Source organism: Perca flavescens, chromosome 13 (assembly GCF_004354835.1).
Source record: "Perca flavescens isolate YP-PL-M2 chromosome 13, PFLA_1.0, whole genome shotgun sequence".
Lineage (NCBI taxonomy): Eukaryota > Metazoa > Chordata > Actinopteri > Perciformes > Percidae > Perca > Perca flavescens.
The window spans coordinates 22,390,005-22,408,937 of NC_041343.1; the positions used below are offsets into that span (position 1 = coordinate 22,390,005).

The 18,933-nt window shown below is 38.7% G+C and overlaps 1 protein-coding gene across 1 annotated transcript in view; it reads right to left on the minus strand.

Annotated features, from left to right (window-relative positions):
• Nucleotides 1–4,091: 4,091 nt before the first annotated feature.
• The window catches only part of stk10 (serine/threonine kinase 10), a 44,225-nt gene continuing 29,383 nt past the window's right edge, over nt 4,092–18,933 (minus strand). Inside the window, exons 8-20 of the mRNA XM_028595405.1 lie at nt 18,294–18,428; nt 15,342–15,689; nt 14,841–15,257; nt 12,318–12,442; nt 11,541–11,664; nt 10,512–10,691; nt 10,312–10,404; nt 9,909–10,038; nt 9,659–9,783; nt 9,217–9,405; nt 7,509–7,634; nt 7,265–7,378; nt 4,092–5,961 (exon numbers count right to left, since the gene is read on the minus strand). Of these exons, the coding sequence (XP_028451206.1) occupies nt 5,821–5,961; nt 7,265–7,378; nt 7,509–7,634; nt 9,217–9,405; nt 9,659–9,783; nt 9,909–10,038; nt 10,312–10,404; nt 10,512–10,691; nt 11,541–11,664; nt 12,318–12,442; nt 14,841–15,257; nt 15,342–15,689; nt 18,294–18,428 (2,247 nt within the window). The 3' untranslated portion in view covers nt 4,092–5,820. The remainder of the gene's footprint in view (nt 5,962–7,264; nt 7,379–7,508; nt 7,635–9,216; nt 9,406–9,658; nt 9,784–9,908; nt 10,039–10,311; nt 10,405–10,511; nt 10,692–11,540; nt 11,665–12,317; nt 12,443–14,840; nt 15,258–15,341; nt 15,690–18,293; nt 18,429–18,933) is intronic.

An 18,933-nucleotide genomic window follows, 5' to 3' on the forward strand; every position in this document is an offset into this window, starting at 1 on the left:
GTACAGTACAGTGTAAGGCAAATGTATGGGTTGATGGTGTCATCATTTCAGTATTGTAATCTTATTTACTTTTTTGCTATGTATTTTTCATTACATTGAATCTCCTTTTACTTAAATCAATAAAAGTTTCTGATTTTTCAGTTCAGCTGTCATACTCTGTCTGAATTGGTATTTCAAAGATCCCTGGACAAATGTTCACTGCTGTAATGTTTTGGGGTTATTGATCTATTACTGTTTTTTGAAGAAGTGAAAAGCTGGTTAAATATTGTTTATTGTTGCATTAATCAATATTGTTATATTAAAAGGTTCCTTGTAGAGTTTTTGACCACTAGTAGCACTATAGAGCTACTTACCTGGCCAGTGCCTTTGAGGTGTGAATCTTATTTTAACTATACTACCAAGTTTTTATGACATTTTTTTTTTATGGCATACTATTATCTATGTATTTTTTGAATTTTTCATTACAAATATACTACTATACTTGTTTATAACTTTTCTCATGACATTTTTTAAGCAAACTATAGTTTTACTTTTTTATGGCATTTTTGATGTGACTTTTTTGACATTTTTCATGAAATACTATACTATGACATTTTATGACATACTATACTATGACTTTTTTACGGCATACTATAGTATGGCTTATTTGTGGCAAAATATACTATGACTTTTTTATAGAATTTCTCATGACATTTGTAAGCAGTTTTCACTTTTTTAAGGCATATGACTTTTTATGACATTCTATACTTTTAATGACTTTATGACACGCTATACTTTGACTTTTTATTTTATGGCATACTATGCCTTTTTTGACATTTTTCATGACTACTATAATATGACTTTTTATGGCCTATTTGTGGCAAACTACTATGAATTTAATTATTGCTTCCCAATTACTTAAAATTATGAAGATGGTATTGTTAAGCAATGCGGTTTCTTTCAAAAGGATGTTATATCTATTTTTGGAGTTAAACTCTATTATTTCCCCTCTCAGTGCAAAGCAAGGCAAATATTAAGAAAAATAAAACCTCTTTAAGCTTAGCAAAAACATACATGTAATATTGCTCTTTGGTTAGCAGGCAGTACATTTACTGCACACGGTATAACAATTATACATTGATACATTTTCTTAAATCCCCTATCCAACGTCCTTCAAAGAACAGTATTTTGCTTTGGCTTTGTTAGTTCCCATCCAGTGACTGAATTTACAGTAAAAATACAACAGAAAAAACAAAGGTCATAATAGCAACGCTATGTGAATAACAATGAGCCTTGCCTTGTCTGTTAAAATCTCATTCTCATCTCATTTTTTTCTTTCTTATGACATTTTTGAGCATATTATATTTTTACCTTTTATGGCATACTATACTACACTATGACTTTTTTATGGCATACTATACTATGGCATTTTATAACTTACTATACTTTTGACTTTTTATGTTTTTTTTTATGGCGTACTATACTAAGACTTTTTATGACTATTTTGACATATATACTATTTTCGACATACCATGGCTTTTTAATGGCTCTTTCAACATACCATGCTAGAACTGTTTTCAACATGTATTCTTTGGTGACACAGTGGCTTGGTGGTAGCACTGCTCCAACAGGCAAGTACTGCAGACTCTGACCCACGTTAGATTCCCAGTCCGGGTTGGCCCTATTCATGATGTTTTTTTATACTATACAATATATACATATACTATGACTATTTTTGACGTACTATGCTATGACTTTTTCATTATACTACATACTATGACTTTTTTTTTAATCATTATTTTGACATACTGTGACTTTTTTAATGGCTTTTTCGGACATACTATGCCTTACTGTTCTCAACATACATTTTTGGTGCCTCAGTAGCCCGGTGGTTAGTACTGCTCCAACAAGTAAGTATGCACTGTAGACTCTGACCCAAGCTAAATTCCCAGTCCAAGTTGGTCCTTTTTTTTTCAACATATAACACTGACTTTTTTTATGACTTTTTTTGAAATACTGTATACCATGACTTTTTATCACTTTTTTCAATATACTACATACTATGAGTTTTTTATGACTTTTTTATCACTTTTTTCAACATACTATACCATCACTTTTCTGACTTTTAAAGAAGAAATTGGACATACTATATTATGACTTTTTTAATCTCACTTTGACATACCATATTATGGTTTATTTGACACAAAATGCTATGATTGTTTGGTAGTTCAGTTGGTAGAGTGCACACCAAGGTGATGAGGCTCATTATGTGGTGCAGAGGTTGAAGGTTCAACTCCAACCTGCAGCAATTTTCTGCATGTCTTCCTCTCTCTCTCTCTCTCTCTCTCTCTCTCTCTCTCTCTCTCTCTCTCTCTCCCCTTTCATGTCTAAGCTTTATTAAAGGTGGAAATTCCCAAAAAATAATCTTAAAAAAAAAAAAAAAAAAGTCACTGTAGACTCTGACCTAGGTTCAATTCCCAGTCCAGGTTGGACTTTTTTTTTTTGACATACTATACAATTACTTTATCACTTTTTTGATATGCTATACTATGACTTTTTTCAACATACTATACCATTAATTTTTTTATCACTTTTTTCAACATACTATTCTATGACCTTTTTCAACATACTATACTATGACTATTATTGACATACTAAACTATGACTTTTTCAATAAACTACATATTATAACCTTTAATGACTTTTTTCGACATAGTATACCATGACTTTTTTATCACTATTTTTGACATACTACACTATGACAATGCTATGATTGGTTGGTAGTTCAGTTGGTAGAGTGCATGCCAAGGTTCATTATGTGGTGCAGAGGTCAAAGGTTCAACTCCAACCTGCAGTAATTTTCTGCATATCTTCCCCCTCTCTCTCTCTCTCTCTCTCCCCTTTCATGTCTAAGCTGTATTAAAGGCGGAACTTCCCAAAAATTAACCTGTAAAAAAAAAAGTCACTGGCCCTTTTCATGACGTTTTTTTCGACATACAATACTATGACTTTGGTATCACTTTTTTCGACATGCCATGCTATGGCTTTTTTCGACATTATCATGCTATGACTGTTTGATAGCATAGTTGGTAGAGTACGTGCTCTTATATTGAGGACCTGCATCAATTTTCTGCATGACTTTCCCGTCTCTCTCTCTCCTTTCATGTCTAAACCGTATTAAAGGCGGAAATGCCCCCCAAAAACATCTTTCACTGTCACTGTAGACTCTGACCCAGGTTCAATTCCCAGTCCGGGTTGGCCCTTTTATTTATGACTTTTTTTCAATATACTATACTATGACTTTTTTTATGATAAACTATACTATGACTGTTTTATGGCATACTAGATACCATGACTTATTACTTTTTTTGATACATGAAACCATGACTTCTTTATGACCTTATTTTCATGACCTTTATATGACATACTATACCATGAATTTTGTATGCCATTTTATAGTATGACTTTTTTATGACACACTATACTTTAACTTTTTATGGCCTATTTGTGGCAAACTTTTTTCATGACATTTTTTTAAGTATACTATAGTTAGACTATTTTATGGCATACTATACTGACTTTTTGACATGTTTCATGACATACTATGACCTTTTTTGACATACTGTACTCTGGCAATTTTGATGACATCTTATGACATACTATGACTTTATGAGATACTATAGTATGACTTTTTATGCCGTGCTATAGAGTTTCATGACTCCCTAGATTAGGATTTTTGTGACATACTATACAATGACTTTTTTTGTGATATACCGTACTATTACTTCATGGTATTTTATTACAGTGGTCCAATAAAACTAAGACTGTTGAGTTGGGTTAGTATAGTTTAACTTACACTTTCTATACATTGATTGTAAGAATGTGCATCGGTGACGTAACCAGTTCAACTCAAAGTGCTGATAAGGTCTTGGAAAGTGTCTTGAAAAATATACATTTATCTTTAGGATTCCTGCATATACCCTGACAGATGATCATCCTCTTGCCTTTTGTTCAATGTCCTGCTCTTCTCTCTGTACAGTCCTTCACTTTCAGAAGGACCATGCTGATGGCGTTACTGCCACCGCTATAAGAAAAGAGCCTACACCACAATCCACTAATTAGAAAATCTGGCTTTATTAAGAGTTATTTACAACAGTGGTTCCTTCTAATAGTTTCATTCACACTCACAAACCCTCCATACAAACAATATCATGTAAACTGAGGCAGAGAGGAAGGAAAGACACGGAGACAATAAACATGACAGAAAAGATCAGTTTTACAACAAATGGAAATACTTTTGAGAGATTGAGTGAGAGGGAGAGAGCCGTACCTGATTGCTGGCCTAGTTCAATGTAAATCTGTTGGCCAAACAACTCTAAAAACCACTTTCTCACTCAACAAGGCAACAGTTCCTCAGCTGCAAACCTTAGGTTCCAGGTTTTAAGATAAAACATCTAGAGGCATCTAACAGCATGCTGAATTGTTGCACTCCCTTAAAAATAATATGAAGAGTTATGTTCCAAAAATCAGCATTTGAAAAATATTATAATAATTATTGCTTCCCAAGTACTTAAAATTATGACGATGGTATCATTGTTAAGCAATGCGGTTTCTTTCAAAAGCATGTTATATCTATTTTTGGAGTTAAACTCTATATATTATTTCCCCTCTCAGTGCAAAGGAAGGCAAATATTAAGAAAAATAAAACCTCTTTAAGCTTAGCAAAAAGATACATGTAATATTGCACTTTGGTTAGCAGGCAGTACATTTACTGCACACGGTATAACAATTATATATTTTCTTAAATCCCCTATCTAACGTCCTTCAAAGAACAGTATTTCGCTTTGGCTTCGTTAGTTCCCATCCAGTGACTGAATTTACAGTAAAAATACAACAGAAAAAACAAAGGTCATAATAGCAACGCAATGTGAATAACAATAAGCCTTGCCTTGTCTGTTAAAATCTCATTCTAAGTAATCATTTAAAAAAACAATTACATTCTAATCTGGATAAGCATCATCCGTCATTTCAAATAAGATACACAATTATAAGCACATCCTTCATACTAGGGGTGTTAAAAAAAAGAGAAAATAAGAAAATATTTAAATTAGCATTTACAGTGATGATTCTGGATAAGGTCATTTTTTTGTCGGTAAAAATAAATAACAGCAGACTTTAGCTGCTATATGACATGCATCCGATTTATGGACAAAACAGGTCAATGAGCCAAGGCATACAGATATGGAAAACATCAGAAAAAGATAAGTCAATTATTACATTTTGGGTGTGCTTTTTGGTCATGATATTTGGAAGACAGCACTGATAATTTAACAAAAGTGCTTATGTACTGGCTCAACCAGCTTTCATAGAAACACATTCTTCCCCTCATGCAAAATTAAATTCCTCTCAGCCAAATAGTATTTTTTATTCATTATTTTTACTCATTAAGTTTGGTACTGCATGTTCTGCTCACAGCCACATATCATATTACCCTCATGTTTATCGGTGAGCAATACGAAGCTGACTTGAAAAGAAAAATGTTAAAACACTGTATAGAAGCAGATGCTATGTAATCGAGTCATGTGAAGCACATGGTGACTTTTACATCCATCAAATACTACAGCACTTTTAAAAAAAAGAAAAATCTTAGAACATTAGTTAAAACATAAATATTCAGTAAAACATTAAAGGAACCTAAAGGAGGGATAAGTATGCTGCCATCACAGGTAAAGCAAATTAAAACTGAGGCAGCAGGCTATTGTAACGCCTGTGGGTGTACGGGTGAGTGTGTGTTGGTGCCAACAGCTGGTAGAAGATATTCCAACGTCACAACGGCTGTTTTTATGTGGTTGAAGAGTCTTGGTAAGGCACAAACTTGGAGAGTTTGTTCGGAGAACTTGGGTTTGGGCAATCAGAACTCTCACTCATCCTGAAGAAAGCCTCCTGCTCCCTTTTCTTGAGGTTTAGCTCCTCTTCAAGGGCCTAGGAGGGTTGGAAACCAAAATACGTATAAGATTACCTAACCAAGCTTACACAGAGGGATATATTTAAATACACTTTTCTTATGCTGTATGTGTGAAATATTCCTATACCAAAATAAAAACAATTTTAGTGTGTTCTGCAGCCTTTATAAAATGTGGAAACTAGGTAGACTATTTATACTCAGGTTATGAGTTGTTTTATGGAAAACATAATGCATGCAGTTCAAAAATGTTTTGTTTTTTTATCCTTTGTGCTTAAGTCCTTTTTCAAATTAAAGAAATAGTTTGAAATTTTTAAAAACATGCTTTATTATCTTTCTTGCCAAAAGGATGAGGTGATCGATACCACTCACAAGTATCACTGGTATCGATCTTCTCAACCCAGTTTCAGCTATAGAACACGTGAACATGTTTCTTAAAATGTTGAACTACTCGTCTAACTCCTTAGCGGTTTTATTTTAAGATGAGCTGTGTTTTTTAGATATACGTGTATATAAAATGTCCTACCATGTTCTCGCCTGTCATAAGCATTTGAATAATTCCAGTACATGTATGATGTACATTTATATGGTATGTGAACTACAAACCTAATAGGCCCTATTTTAATGATCTAAAACGCAAGTATCAAACGTGAAACTCAAGTAGGTTTGTGGGCGGATCTCGGGTGCCCGACGCAAATCAAAAAAATTGGTTTGGTCTGAAGTAGCTAGGTGTGGTTTGGGCGTAACGTGCAATAAAACAATCAGAGCGTCATCTCACATTCCCTTTAAGAGCAGGCGCGCTCGTTCCATGGCGGATTGCTATTATGATTGATTTGCCTGGCGACGCCAGACGCTGTCCGGATTTGGCAAAGCGCGAAAGCCCGCCAGGTGGCGAGCTGTCGGGCGGGAAGTCTGGAAAGGTGCAGCCATGGGCGTGGGCCTCCAAACGCCCACCACTATCTATGGTTTGGCTGCTGCGGCGTAGATGAGAGAAGCAAAGTGCATGCGAGTTGCAACCTCATTATGGCCAAGCATCTCCTCAAAAATAGCATCTGAATAAGACACCACTGACTGTATACTAGCACCACTGCTGTGGCTGAATTGTTTTCTGAAACTGCAAAATAGCACTGGGGAACATTTGAGCCTGAACACATCTCTTTTTGCTGAACCGCCCGGGAGCGCAAATACATTCCCTGGTTTGCAAAAAAAAAAGTCTGCTGTGCGTCGGGTGCAAAATAGGAATAGGGCCCAATAGTGTAGTTGTTTTGTGTTAGAATCATGCATTGAATTCATTATGATAAAATTATGACAGGAAATATGTACCTTTTTTCTGGGCTTTAGCTGATCCCTCCAGTCCTTCAGCAGCTGGTTGTGTTGTTCATCCAACTGCTTGAGCCTCTGAGTCTCATTCTCAACCAACAGGTGACATTTTTCATTCTGAGGCAGAAAACAAGCTCTTGTTAACAATTGGAGGCCATTTATTGTTCTCATCTAGAGCAGCCCATCCTTTAGACTGGACAAAAACTCAACTGGAGTGGCATAGAAAAGTGATAGTGTAAAAGTTCACCTGTAGCTGCTGCAGCTCTCTGATATTGCTGTCACACTGGCCAATCATCTCCCTCATCTGGTTCTCGTGTTTCTGCTGCTGATGCAGCCTCTCTGCCTTCTGCCGCTTATCCTCCTGCTGAGAAAACTACAGAGAGACAAAGGGGAGTGAGTTACTAAATAATCAACTTAATGCTCAACACAAGAACCACATTTCATCATTTTTACCCACCTATTACCAACTATTATAAAACCTCTTTATCTCTCAGTTCATGATTTTCTAAAATGGCTTTATCAATCATCTAGTAAGTTATGGGGGTGTGATATAAACAGAAAAAAAATATATGATCATTTATACCTCATAACGCCAAGGGGTCCATTTTACGGCCCTTATAAAAATTGCTGTATATTACTGCTCTCAGCATTCACACCACACCAAGGGGCCTAGCAACGCTTACTGTTTACACATCTTTTGACAAGGCGGCTACCATATCACAAGCTAGAGCAAGCCAGATTTGGACTAGATCAGCGGGGGAGGGTGTATCGCTACAGACACGGCACCCCTTCTCTTCTCTGCTTCTCTTCATAGTTGTCAGATTCATCTACCAACCCTTATAGAGCTGGCTCACGTTTGCCTTGGACCAGCTCTTAGTTATATTGTTATAGTTTTAGACTGCCGGGGGACTTCCTTTGATACACTGCGATATTTCGCCCCACAGTTTTCCTTGGATTAGGGTGGCACCTAAATCATGGTTGCAGCTGTCGCTGTAGTCCTGCTCCGTGCCCTGCTACACCCTGCTACGCTCTGCAGTGCCCTGCTACGTCCTGCTACACCATGAACTACTACAACTTCTATTTCTAGTCATAGTTCCATTATCTTTATTGTGACTATTATTGACACTGTTCATCACACCCCCAACCGGCCCCGTCAGACACCACCTACAAAGAGGTTTCTCTCCAAAAGGAAGTTTTCCTCACCACCCGAGGTTTCTCCCTAAAAGGGAGTTTTTCCTCGCCCCTGTCACACTAAATGCTAGCTCTTGGGGGGAATTACTGTAATTGTTGGGTCTTTGTAAATTATAGAGTGTGGTCTAGACTTACTCTGTAAAGTGTCTTGAGATAACTCTTGTTATGATTTGATACTATAAATAAAACTGAATTGACTTGACATGAGTGAGGGAAAATCGGATGGGGGAGAGATCAATGACCCGTTATTTTTTTCAGATGAGGAGCACCCCACCTCACCCATATCACCGCAGCGCAGCTGGCCTCAGATGCTGTGACAGGTGCTTACAGTTAGTCAAGCGATACACACCCTTCTAGATAGACCTAACTCATGTAGCAGTTTCTAGCTTAACTGCACTGGCAAAACTATTTATAAATATTTACGTATATTCTTTAATTTCGGCTCAACCATTACGGGACGGAACTGTCTACAACCTGGAGCACGCACTAGGTCACAAAACATATTTTGTGTGTGTGTGTGTGTGTGTGTGTGTGTGTGAAAGAGTACTAACAAACATTTGTTTTCTTCTAAAATGTAATTATTTAGATGTGTTAGTTATGTTGTTGTTTGTTGTAACTACTTCAAAAAAAATGCCATATTTGCGAGTGCTGACGCTGTTGCGACAGGGGGTAAAAATGACCTGTTTGGCGGTTCTAGGGGGAAATGGAATGTTGGCGGTTCTAGAATTAAACATGGGATTGAGAAAACCCTTTCTAGCCCCTACCTGTTTGATCTTCTCTCGGTCCTCTGAGGAGCTGCCCATTGAGTTGATACGGAGGCTCTTCTTGAACATGGCCATGCGGGTCTTGGCCTCGCTACGCTGGATCTTAGGCAGCCGGTTCTTCTCCTGCTGCTGCCGACCTTTCAGAATCTCAATCATTCGCTGATTGTAGCATTGCATCTGTTCCTGTTCCTGTAGCGACACAGGAAATAAACACATTGTCACATTCATGTCATGTGTATGTGCTGAAGGCCACGTGAAAAAGCACAATTGAAACAAGTGGAAGCTCTGAATAACATTCAGGTCGATAGCTAAACATAAAATGGAAAGTTAATTCCTGATTCGAGACTTGATTTTGACATGTACTTGCTACCCAAATTTAAACGGGTGTAGAATGGTGGGTGCAAACATATTGTGGTGAGGAGTTGTAAATCCACTGACTTACCTTCTCGTGTTTTTTGAGAAGCTGATGCCTCTGCAGGAAGTACTGGTCTTTCAGCTGCTGCTTCAGTAACTGGTGCTTCTCGTAAAAGTTCTTCTCCTCAATGTCCCATATCGTAGCTTCACGCTCTAATCAAAGCGAGGAGGGGACACACAAAATTACCAAGAGTTATTGGAATATCAAAACTGTAACATCCTACTATACCAGGAGTGGCTAAAGAACAGTAAGACCCTATGCCTAACAGAAACTGTACCTCGGATTAGTTGGTGTTTCTTGTTAAGGCATTCCCTCTCCATTTCTGCAATCTCTCTCTTGTTGTTAGAGATGATTCTCTTCAGCGTTGTGTCCAGGTGGTTCTTCTGAGCGGCCAAAAATTTCTCCTCCTAAAACACAGAAAAGACAAAAGACATGGACGGAGGGAAGGAAATAAATTGCTAAAAAGGCTCTAAGACTGTGGTAGTCAAATACTTACTCAACAAGAGGAAGAAAAAAAAATGTTTGATTGGACTAAGAGGTTGATTTATTAAGTGCGTTTATTGTGACTTTTTCAGCAACGTTTCATGATTTTTTTTGTATTTAACATTTTTCAAAACCAGTCCAGTTAAGTATGCATGAAAATACAGTGAGCCCAAATGACTGTTGACCAAACAACTTACCTCTTTTATCTTAGTTTCTTGGAAGGAATTTATCATCTGCTTCAAGGATTCTTTACGCTGACTTCTGGGCAGTTTATCTGCAGATTGTTTTACCTAAATATATATACAAAGAAGGCACATTTCAGCAACGTGTTTGAAAAATTAAAAGCTTTCTTTGACCGGTTTGCATTTCCTTCCCCACATCCTTATCTTCAATGTACCTCCTTTTTCTTGTGTTTTATCTGATCCTGGAACCTGTTGTAGTCGCGGTCCTGCTCTGCTTTGATGCGTTTGGTCTCTTCCTTGAGTTTAACATGGTGGTCTCCCTCCATCTTCTCAATAGTCTGCTTCTGGTGCTTCTCTAGGTTCTCCAGCTCCACATCGTAGTGCTTCTTCTTGGCCTGGGTAACAAGGTAAACAAGCACACTACTGTATAAGCTTCAGTGAAAATAAAAACAGCCCTACAGCGTTGTGTATCACACCACTAAAGTTTAGCAATCACATTACACGATGTCCACTAGGTCTTAGTAAGTACTAAATGTTGAAAGTTTGCACTGTGTAGACGTGTTATGGGATTTTGTGTACTTAATTTGTATAATTTATTTAAAGTACTAGATTTTACATCATCTGAAAGAGACAATCATTAGCACGCTCACCGACTGACTGACTGACTGACTGACTGACTGACTGACTGACTGACTGACTAGTCTCGCATTGCCAGACCTTCTACCACAGCGCTGTGGAGGAGAGTCTGGGTAGTCCACACAGCATTCCGGGATGAGAGAAAAATGTGCTCTGGTTTATTGGCATTTCTTTAAACCAATCTGAGGCAGCACTAAGCGCTGGACAGAGCCACGGTTCTGCTGCAAAATATCCTCGGGAAGGAACTTGGTGTTGGTGGAACATCTACGTTCAAAAGTTGTTTTAGTCGTGCAACAGAAAACTCGATTGAACAGATAGTCTAGCTAGCTGTCTGGATTTACCCTGCAAAGATCTGAGGAGCAGTTAACCATAGTCCTCATAAAACCACCGGAGTTTAAAATTCCAACACAAAGAAAGCAGAAGGTAACGAATGTCCAGCCGACAGAGGGACATCCGTGCAATCCCGGAAGTGGAATGTCGTGGATATAGACCACTGACTGACCTCCACGTGTATTCGAAAAATTCCCCCCAAAAATTATCACAAGTCTGCCCTACTCCTGCCAGTCTTCCTGTGAACAAAAATATATATAAGATAAAGTGTGACTCACATTCAGCTCCTGGTCAAAACGTCTCTGCATTTGTTCTTTCTGTGTTTCCAGTTTGGCGTTTAGGCCAGCTTGAGCGCGGTGCTCTTCCTTCTGCATCAAACGGAGCTCACGCAGCTCTTGACGTCTAAAACACACACAAACACACGTAATCATTTATTTACAACATGTACACAACTTTAGTTTATGAGTTTAATATTGTCGCAGATACGCATAGTTAATATTTAAGTGCAGTTACTCTGTATTAATTATTTTAAAAGCGTTATATGGGGTAATATCAGAAATATTCCTTTGGCTCTCAGCCTCTGAAGGGGCATACGACCTAAGTTTTTTGGCATTACTGTAGTCACACATGCAATGTCATATTCCTACCACTAGATGGTAGCAGAGGGCCATGCAAAGTGTTTAAGACTAACTGACTAACTAGTTAGTAGTTACAAATTGTTTATTTAAAAAAAACAAGTAAAGATGTATGTAATCAACACCCTTATCTAAAAGTAACTTTTTTTTAATTTTTATTTTAAACTATAGACTATACTATATCTTGTTTTTCCATAACAGTTTGAGTATGTGTATACTCAAATCGCAAGGGGCTAAAGCCCAAGAGTGCAGGATGCCTGAAATAGTATGTGTAGTAAAAGCAACAGGCCACTTATCACTGTACAGACTTCACTGTGAGCTGAGGAATAAACAGGCCGCTGAGTTTATGGCTCTCGTCATCAGAGAATGAAAACAGAAACCGAATGTGTGTTGTGTTGAAAGATCAAGTCATTTACATACCTCAGGAATCTCATCTCTTCATCTTTCTTCTCATCATCACTGATGATCCTGGAGGTGGTCACGCTCACCTCCACCCCGTCAATAATAAACTTCCTGGTTCGCTTCAGAGTCTTACTCGAGAAGTCCTGAAAGGCAGACAAGGAGGAACAAAAGGTCAAACACAAAAAGTAGAACATTGGATTAAATCAGACCATTAAGTACAAGACAAATATTCCCTTGCACTTGAGTAACATGCATCACTATATGCAATTGAGAGTGGTTATTGCTGTAGTTTAGTTGTTAGTTTAGGAGTTTAGAGACACAAAAACTCCAGAGTTTTTTTCATTTTTAAACTTCAGCCCCAACCGATGTTGACTTAAGTGACATCACCTGAGGCAATTTATCAAATTTCAAGCAGCTCCCTCTAGTGCCACAAAAAGCATTTATACACATTTTTCATAGTAGTACTCCGCAAGACCTGTAAAGAGACTTAAAGTTTAAAGTTTCCCTTTAAATATGCATGTTTATGACTCCCAATGTTTTCATCTGGCGAAAAGAGAGGCTGGTGTGTGTGTGTACGTGTGACAAAGGCATTAATATTCCTGTTAATCTGGTTCTGCTGTTATAAGCAGCATGATGCTCCATCGGTTATTGTAATGGGGTGCGCCATGCTGGAAGTAACCTCGTTTGCATAGTTAATATGACACAATGTGACTTGGCTTCTTTAACTCTTCATATGTTAATTTCAGTTTTGTCACAGTTTAAAACAAACACAAAACAGTCTATTTCGGTCATCGGCCTACCAAGAACAGGCCTGTGACCTTTTTTCTTTGCTCCCAAAGTTGAACAAACTCTGTTGGATTGACCTGCGCTGTCTCGCTCATACCTCTTAAATTAGACAATGTCCAGGGAAGTCATGATACATAATACATTAAATGTTTAATATGAGTCAGTGTGACCTCACCTTATAACTGAACAGAAACAATTGTTGTGGCTAGCAAAGCACGTGTCCCCTATCTAAATCAGCCTCCACGGATAATATTTATAAGACTGATAGGGAAGGGTTTACCTTGCAAACACCGGGTAGATCAAACCCTGGATGTCGTCATTTCCTGGTTTATAAATAGTTTGTATAAGAGGACAGGACAGGACAGGACAGGAGTGGAGTAAACTGAACCAAAAAGTGGGAATTCATTTTGTTTGTGCAAACTGCTGTCCACTCTGACAAAGCTTCCTTTTTAACCCTCTACAGCTGAACAAATAGACTACATAAGAGGCTATTGCCATTGCTGACAGCTACTAGAGGTCTAATACTGTTGATTCCCTTTCTACATAACTGACACATTTACAATAGCAATAAATGTGATTGTGTGTTTGAGTGTGTTATTAAGAACACACTGGCACTAAAATCGGAGGACATGTGGGTCATGCTGTCGCTCAGCTGCATTGTTTGCATTTGAAGTTCTAACTTCCTATCACTCGTCATTCACAAAAACACACGCAGCTCTACTGTGCAAACAAATGAATTCATGAGCACATGCACACACTGATGCTCACAATCATACACACTCGGGTACAGAAACACACACTCGCACAAATGCTAGTGTCCTCCTGTCCAAAAAAACAAAGATAACCCATTCACTCTCACTGCAGGCTTCTGCTGCTGAATAATCTGTTCTGGAAAAACTTGACATGCCACAAACAGACACGACTCCACGCGCAGTCAATAGGATTTCAATCATGGTCGGTCCATAAGCCTCCAGAAGCAGCAGAGTAACAATGAGCTGCATAGAAACTTCCAATTGACACTGGTGAATACTGAACTGTTCCCACACAAAGGGCACTATTTGCCCCGATGAATGGGAAATGTTGCATATTTTGCTTCAGAAAGGCTTGGTGATAAATGATAAAATGGTCTCTCTCTTCTCTCCCTTCAGCTTCCTAACTACCCTCCCTCACTGTCAATCTAAACACAAATCTGGTGATTGTAAAGTCCTCTATGGATTACGGGAATTCTCCTTTTGTATCAGATGATGTTTAAAAAAAAAAAAAAAAAAAAAAATGCATTGTCATGATATAAGAAAGTTTGTTTATGTTAACAATGCCAGAGGTCTTTTAATATACTAATAGTATATGTCCATATTCACCATGAATCACAACCAATTTAAAAAGAAAAACGTAAGCTTTAAGAGCATTAACTAGTATAATTCTCCATATCCTCCCTAAATGCAATGTGTAGTGCAAGCCTAATGGAAGACAGGCTATCCTCTGTTTCAGATGGTTAACACCCACACCCCAAAACACAACACAATGCGGTTTCAGTTCCTCTGCGGGTACCGAGAAATCGTTTTTCCAAGGAGTTTTTTTCGTCCTACATTTCACCTCAAAGACATGCTCTCTGCTGAAACACTGTAGTGAATAAAGGATATACATATATCCCCGGTTCATTCATCTTTGCATTTAAATAAGGAGACTGAAGGATTATTCATACATGGCAGATCAGGCTGCTTCAAGTAGAGAGAGTTTTGCTTCATGCTGACTCACCTTTGCAGACATTGAGATGTTCTCCTTGTGGATCGACATGTCCATGCTCTCTGATGCCATGCTGCCTGAAAAGGAGTACCGTTTGTTGATAATCCCTCCATTGATATAAGGTGAGAGAGCATCTGCGTTTCCTCCTGTCGATGTCTGCTCTGGGGTACCCTTGGGTAGGCTGCCATTCAGCTCAGAATGGGGTGTAGGTACTGGGGTAGGGGCGGGAGTGGGTGTAGGAGTGACAGGGGGACTTTGGCTCGGAGTTGGAAGGTCTCCATTAGCCGCAACGTTCCTCTTGTTCTCGGTCACCTGGACCTTGGGCGCCTCTGGGTCTGTTGACTCTAGGATGTCATCAACATGTTGCTCAGATGCCTCGGGCTGAGTGGGAGATGGTGGCTGTTCCGTCTCTGGGGTCTCCACAGCAACCTTGAAATTAATTTTTGTTATTATTACTAAACACATCACAGTCAATATTATTTCATTTTCTCAATCTAAAACTTCCAAGAGCACCTTTTCCTCTGATGTGGGGGTACTCTTCCCATCCTCAATGCCAGAATCTGAGCTGGAGGTCCTAGTTGAGGCCTCACTTTCAGACTTCTCAGACTCAAGAACAACTTCATCGGCCAGTTTGTCTTCCAACCCCTCTGGACCCTTTGGAGGGAGATTCTGCCGTGGTAGAGGAACAGGGGCCACCATGACGGCGCCCGGCTGCTCCTCTGTTGGTGTACCTGGCTCGACCCCCTTCCTGGGTGGAGGTATACATGTGGTTGGGGAGGGTGTGGCGGGGCTTGGGGTGTCCATAGACTGGTCTGCTTCCAAACTGGTCTGACTGGTCTGACATGGCTCCTTTCCTGGAGACTTAAGGGATAATGGGGAGGGAGAAGAGAATTGTTGTTATGCGCTGATGAGACAAAACATTTGATGTTTCAATGCTTTAAGTCATTAGTGGTCTCCCAACTGTTGAAGTACAACAGAAATCACATTTTGTCATCCCTTTCTGTATTCTCAAAAATAATGTCAACATGTTTTTGAACGTATTGTTAATAGTTTTTATTAAAAAAGAAGAAAAGGGTCTTTGGGGAAATATCAGAAATGCTCCTTTCCTTAGCAGGAAAGGGAGTTGTTGGCCCTTGTGTTGGGTAGCAGGCTGCGGGCAGTGTGACCGACTACTTAAATAAATGCAAAACCGTGGGGCGCCATTATGAAACAAAAACATTTAAAATACAAATTTCCCCATTTTGGTTTCCTAGTGTTTTCTCAAAAGGGAAACAAAGGACAAGTGACTTTCAGAGCAGATATGTATGCTGTAGCAGACAATTTCATTTCAGTTGGACTGAATGCTAATGTTTCTGAGGCTGATTGCTAAAGTCCTTCAAACATCCCACCTTCAGTGAAATAACCTTTACCTTTGCTTCAGTAGGAATGCAGTCATTCCCGCTTAAAGCCTGCTACTTCTTACTGTGGCTGAGATAGCTTTCTAATCTGTAATACGTACAATAATAATTACATAGGCTTATCATGGCTGGCAACCAGGGAAAGAGTGTTTAATTTAATTTATTACCAGGAATTCTATGTGATTCTTGACAATCAATCACACAGCTAAATAAAGCAGTGGGTAGTCCTCTTGTAAATTGTAAAATCCTGAAGAAAAACGCAAATAAAATATAATATCTTAGAAGCAGCCTAAATAAAACTTAAAAGCACTCTAAAACCATTATTACAAATAAAAATAATCTTAAAATATCAAAAGATGAATTACTAACACTCACTAAATGATTGATTAATATGCCCGAAAACATCCAATAACCAGAAGGAAAAGTACAGAGTTTCTGCAGCAATTCTATAAATTCTCAGAAAGATACAATTTTCACAATTTAAAATCTAATTACAGAAGGTTACAGATGTGCGTTAGACATGGGAATTCTATGGTCTATAATTTTAAATGACCACTGAAAATTTATTTTCAGAATTATGTGCACAGCCATCTGTCAAACTGAGCAATTTGGCTTCTCGAAATACCTCTCCGCTGTCTTCCACTAGAGGTAAACAATGCCATTGGACATCTTTATGATCTGCTTCAGCATTTCTAATGTCTCAGCAAACATCTCTGTCTGGCTGTGTGCGATATAAAGGAAGAGATAAACGGTGAGATAACTGCTTGGCTGGCTTTTCAGGGCCTTGTAACCGTATGTGTCAAAATGTTGCTGTGTGTGTACAAAAGTGTCCTTGCTGGAAGAGATAAGGAAACAACGTGAATGATATCATAGTTAACTAAAACACAGGGATGATAAATATGTTTGGTCTCAGTTATGTATTGTACTGGTAAACATGTTTTGACATTAACATTCATTTTAATATTTTCCTTTATAATAAATCCAGACTGAAATAGCTCAGCAATTAACACAATTTGTGATAAATCTAACATTTTGTGTTTAAAACCCTCCTGATCTATCAGGTGGAAACTCTTAACACACACTAAATGATGAGTTTCAAGTCTTCTTTTCAGTAAACAGAACATGACCAAGCAGACAAACTTTATCCAAACACCTATACTGTTTGATTTGTAAGATGTCTGGAAAGAGGAGTCATTTTCTAATGTCACTACAATTGTGCCAAGTTATTCCCCTAAATAAATTTGAATGTCATCACACTAACTGTTCACATTAGGGGAGGAAGAGATACGTGGACAAACATTCATTTTCGTAGAGAGAAAAACATCCACGTTCAACACATTGGTCTGGTCACAGCTTCCTGTTGGCAAGGGTATTTTTAGTGTCTTCTATCACTATGAGTTCCTGGTGTTCAGTAAACCGATTGTCTTTAGTTAAGGGTCACAGTATAGCAACAGAACAATGTGCTACCTTAAATAATTTACTCCATCAGGGGTTGTGAGGTGACAGCGTTTCTATACAGGAGCGAGGATGAAGGCAGCACCTATATTTAACCATGTGTGGGTGCTAGTGAATGCCAGTATTCCGGTTTGAGTTCTTTTGTTTGTGCTGAGGGCAGGAGGTAAACTGCACCCTCATACTGTATGTCACTTTCTAATCTTATGCCTACGGTGGATGTATTTGGCTTCTGCAGAATGGACCTTCAGTACTTTGGCAGGAAGGCCATGTTTACCAAAACTGCAGTTCAAAGGGGTCAACAAGCAGAGACTTCAAAAGCAGGGGAAGTGTACGGTTAAGGCAGAAAAAGTGTGCTTTTTGGGTTAGAGGTGTGTGTGCGCAAGTAAGTGCGTGACTTTGTGTGATTATGTGCACGAGTTGCGGTGACACTAAAACGAAGGCCCTTTTCTAATTGTAACTCGTCTCGACAGTTACCGTCCCATTATTGACGTTGCAAATCCCAATCACGTGTACTTAGAACCCAACCCATGGACTGCCCAGTCTCCTTTTGGAAACAAACAATGACAGAGAAGAGAAAGAAGGGATAGAAAAGATAGAAAAAAGGGGTTGGTACCACAGTGAGCTCCATAACGTCGTCCTCCTCTCCTTCCTCTCTATTGTCCTCTATTTCCTCCATGACTTCAGCCTTGGCCTCGGCCACCAGCTCCCGCAGCGGGCGGTTAGACGTTACTGATCTCACAAAAGGGTGCTGTGGACAGATGGGGCAGAGGAGAGATGGTTAATTAATTATCAGTTAAAATACAAAAAGTCTTACAACTTCTAGTCTAGTTTTTTTTGCCCTTGTATTTCATTTTAGGCATCACAGTCTAAGCATAAATGAGCTTGTAAACACCACAAAGAGGGAGAGAAGCTAAAAGGCTTGACTCGACCACAGGATAAACACCCTTACAACCACAAAACAATGTTTCCTGGAGGGTAACAGAACACATTATCCATAGTTCTGAGTATCATTGGACCATGAGACTATTGCTAAAGGGGTTGCTGCAAGTAGACGGACAATGAAAAGATAGGAACTAGACAAGGAATAGATGAAGGCAATGAAATAAATCAAATATAATTCTGCTGAAAATAAAGTAATTGCAGTTAAATTTACATTAAGTTACATTAACTTGCCCATGGGGATGCAAGAAGCAACTTGACAAAAGAGGCAAGGCTACAGGAGACTTTCACTGCAGGGGAAACTCTATCTGCCA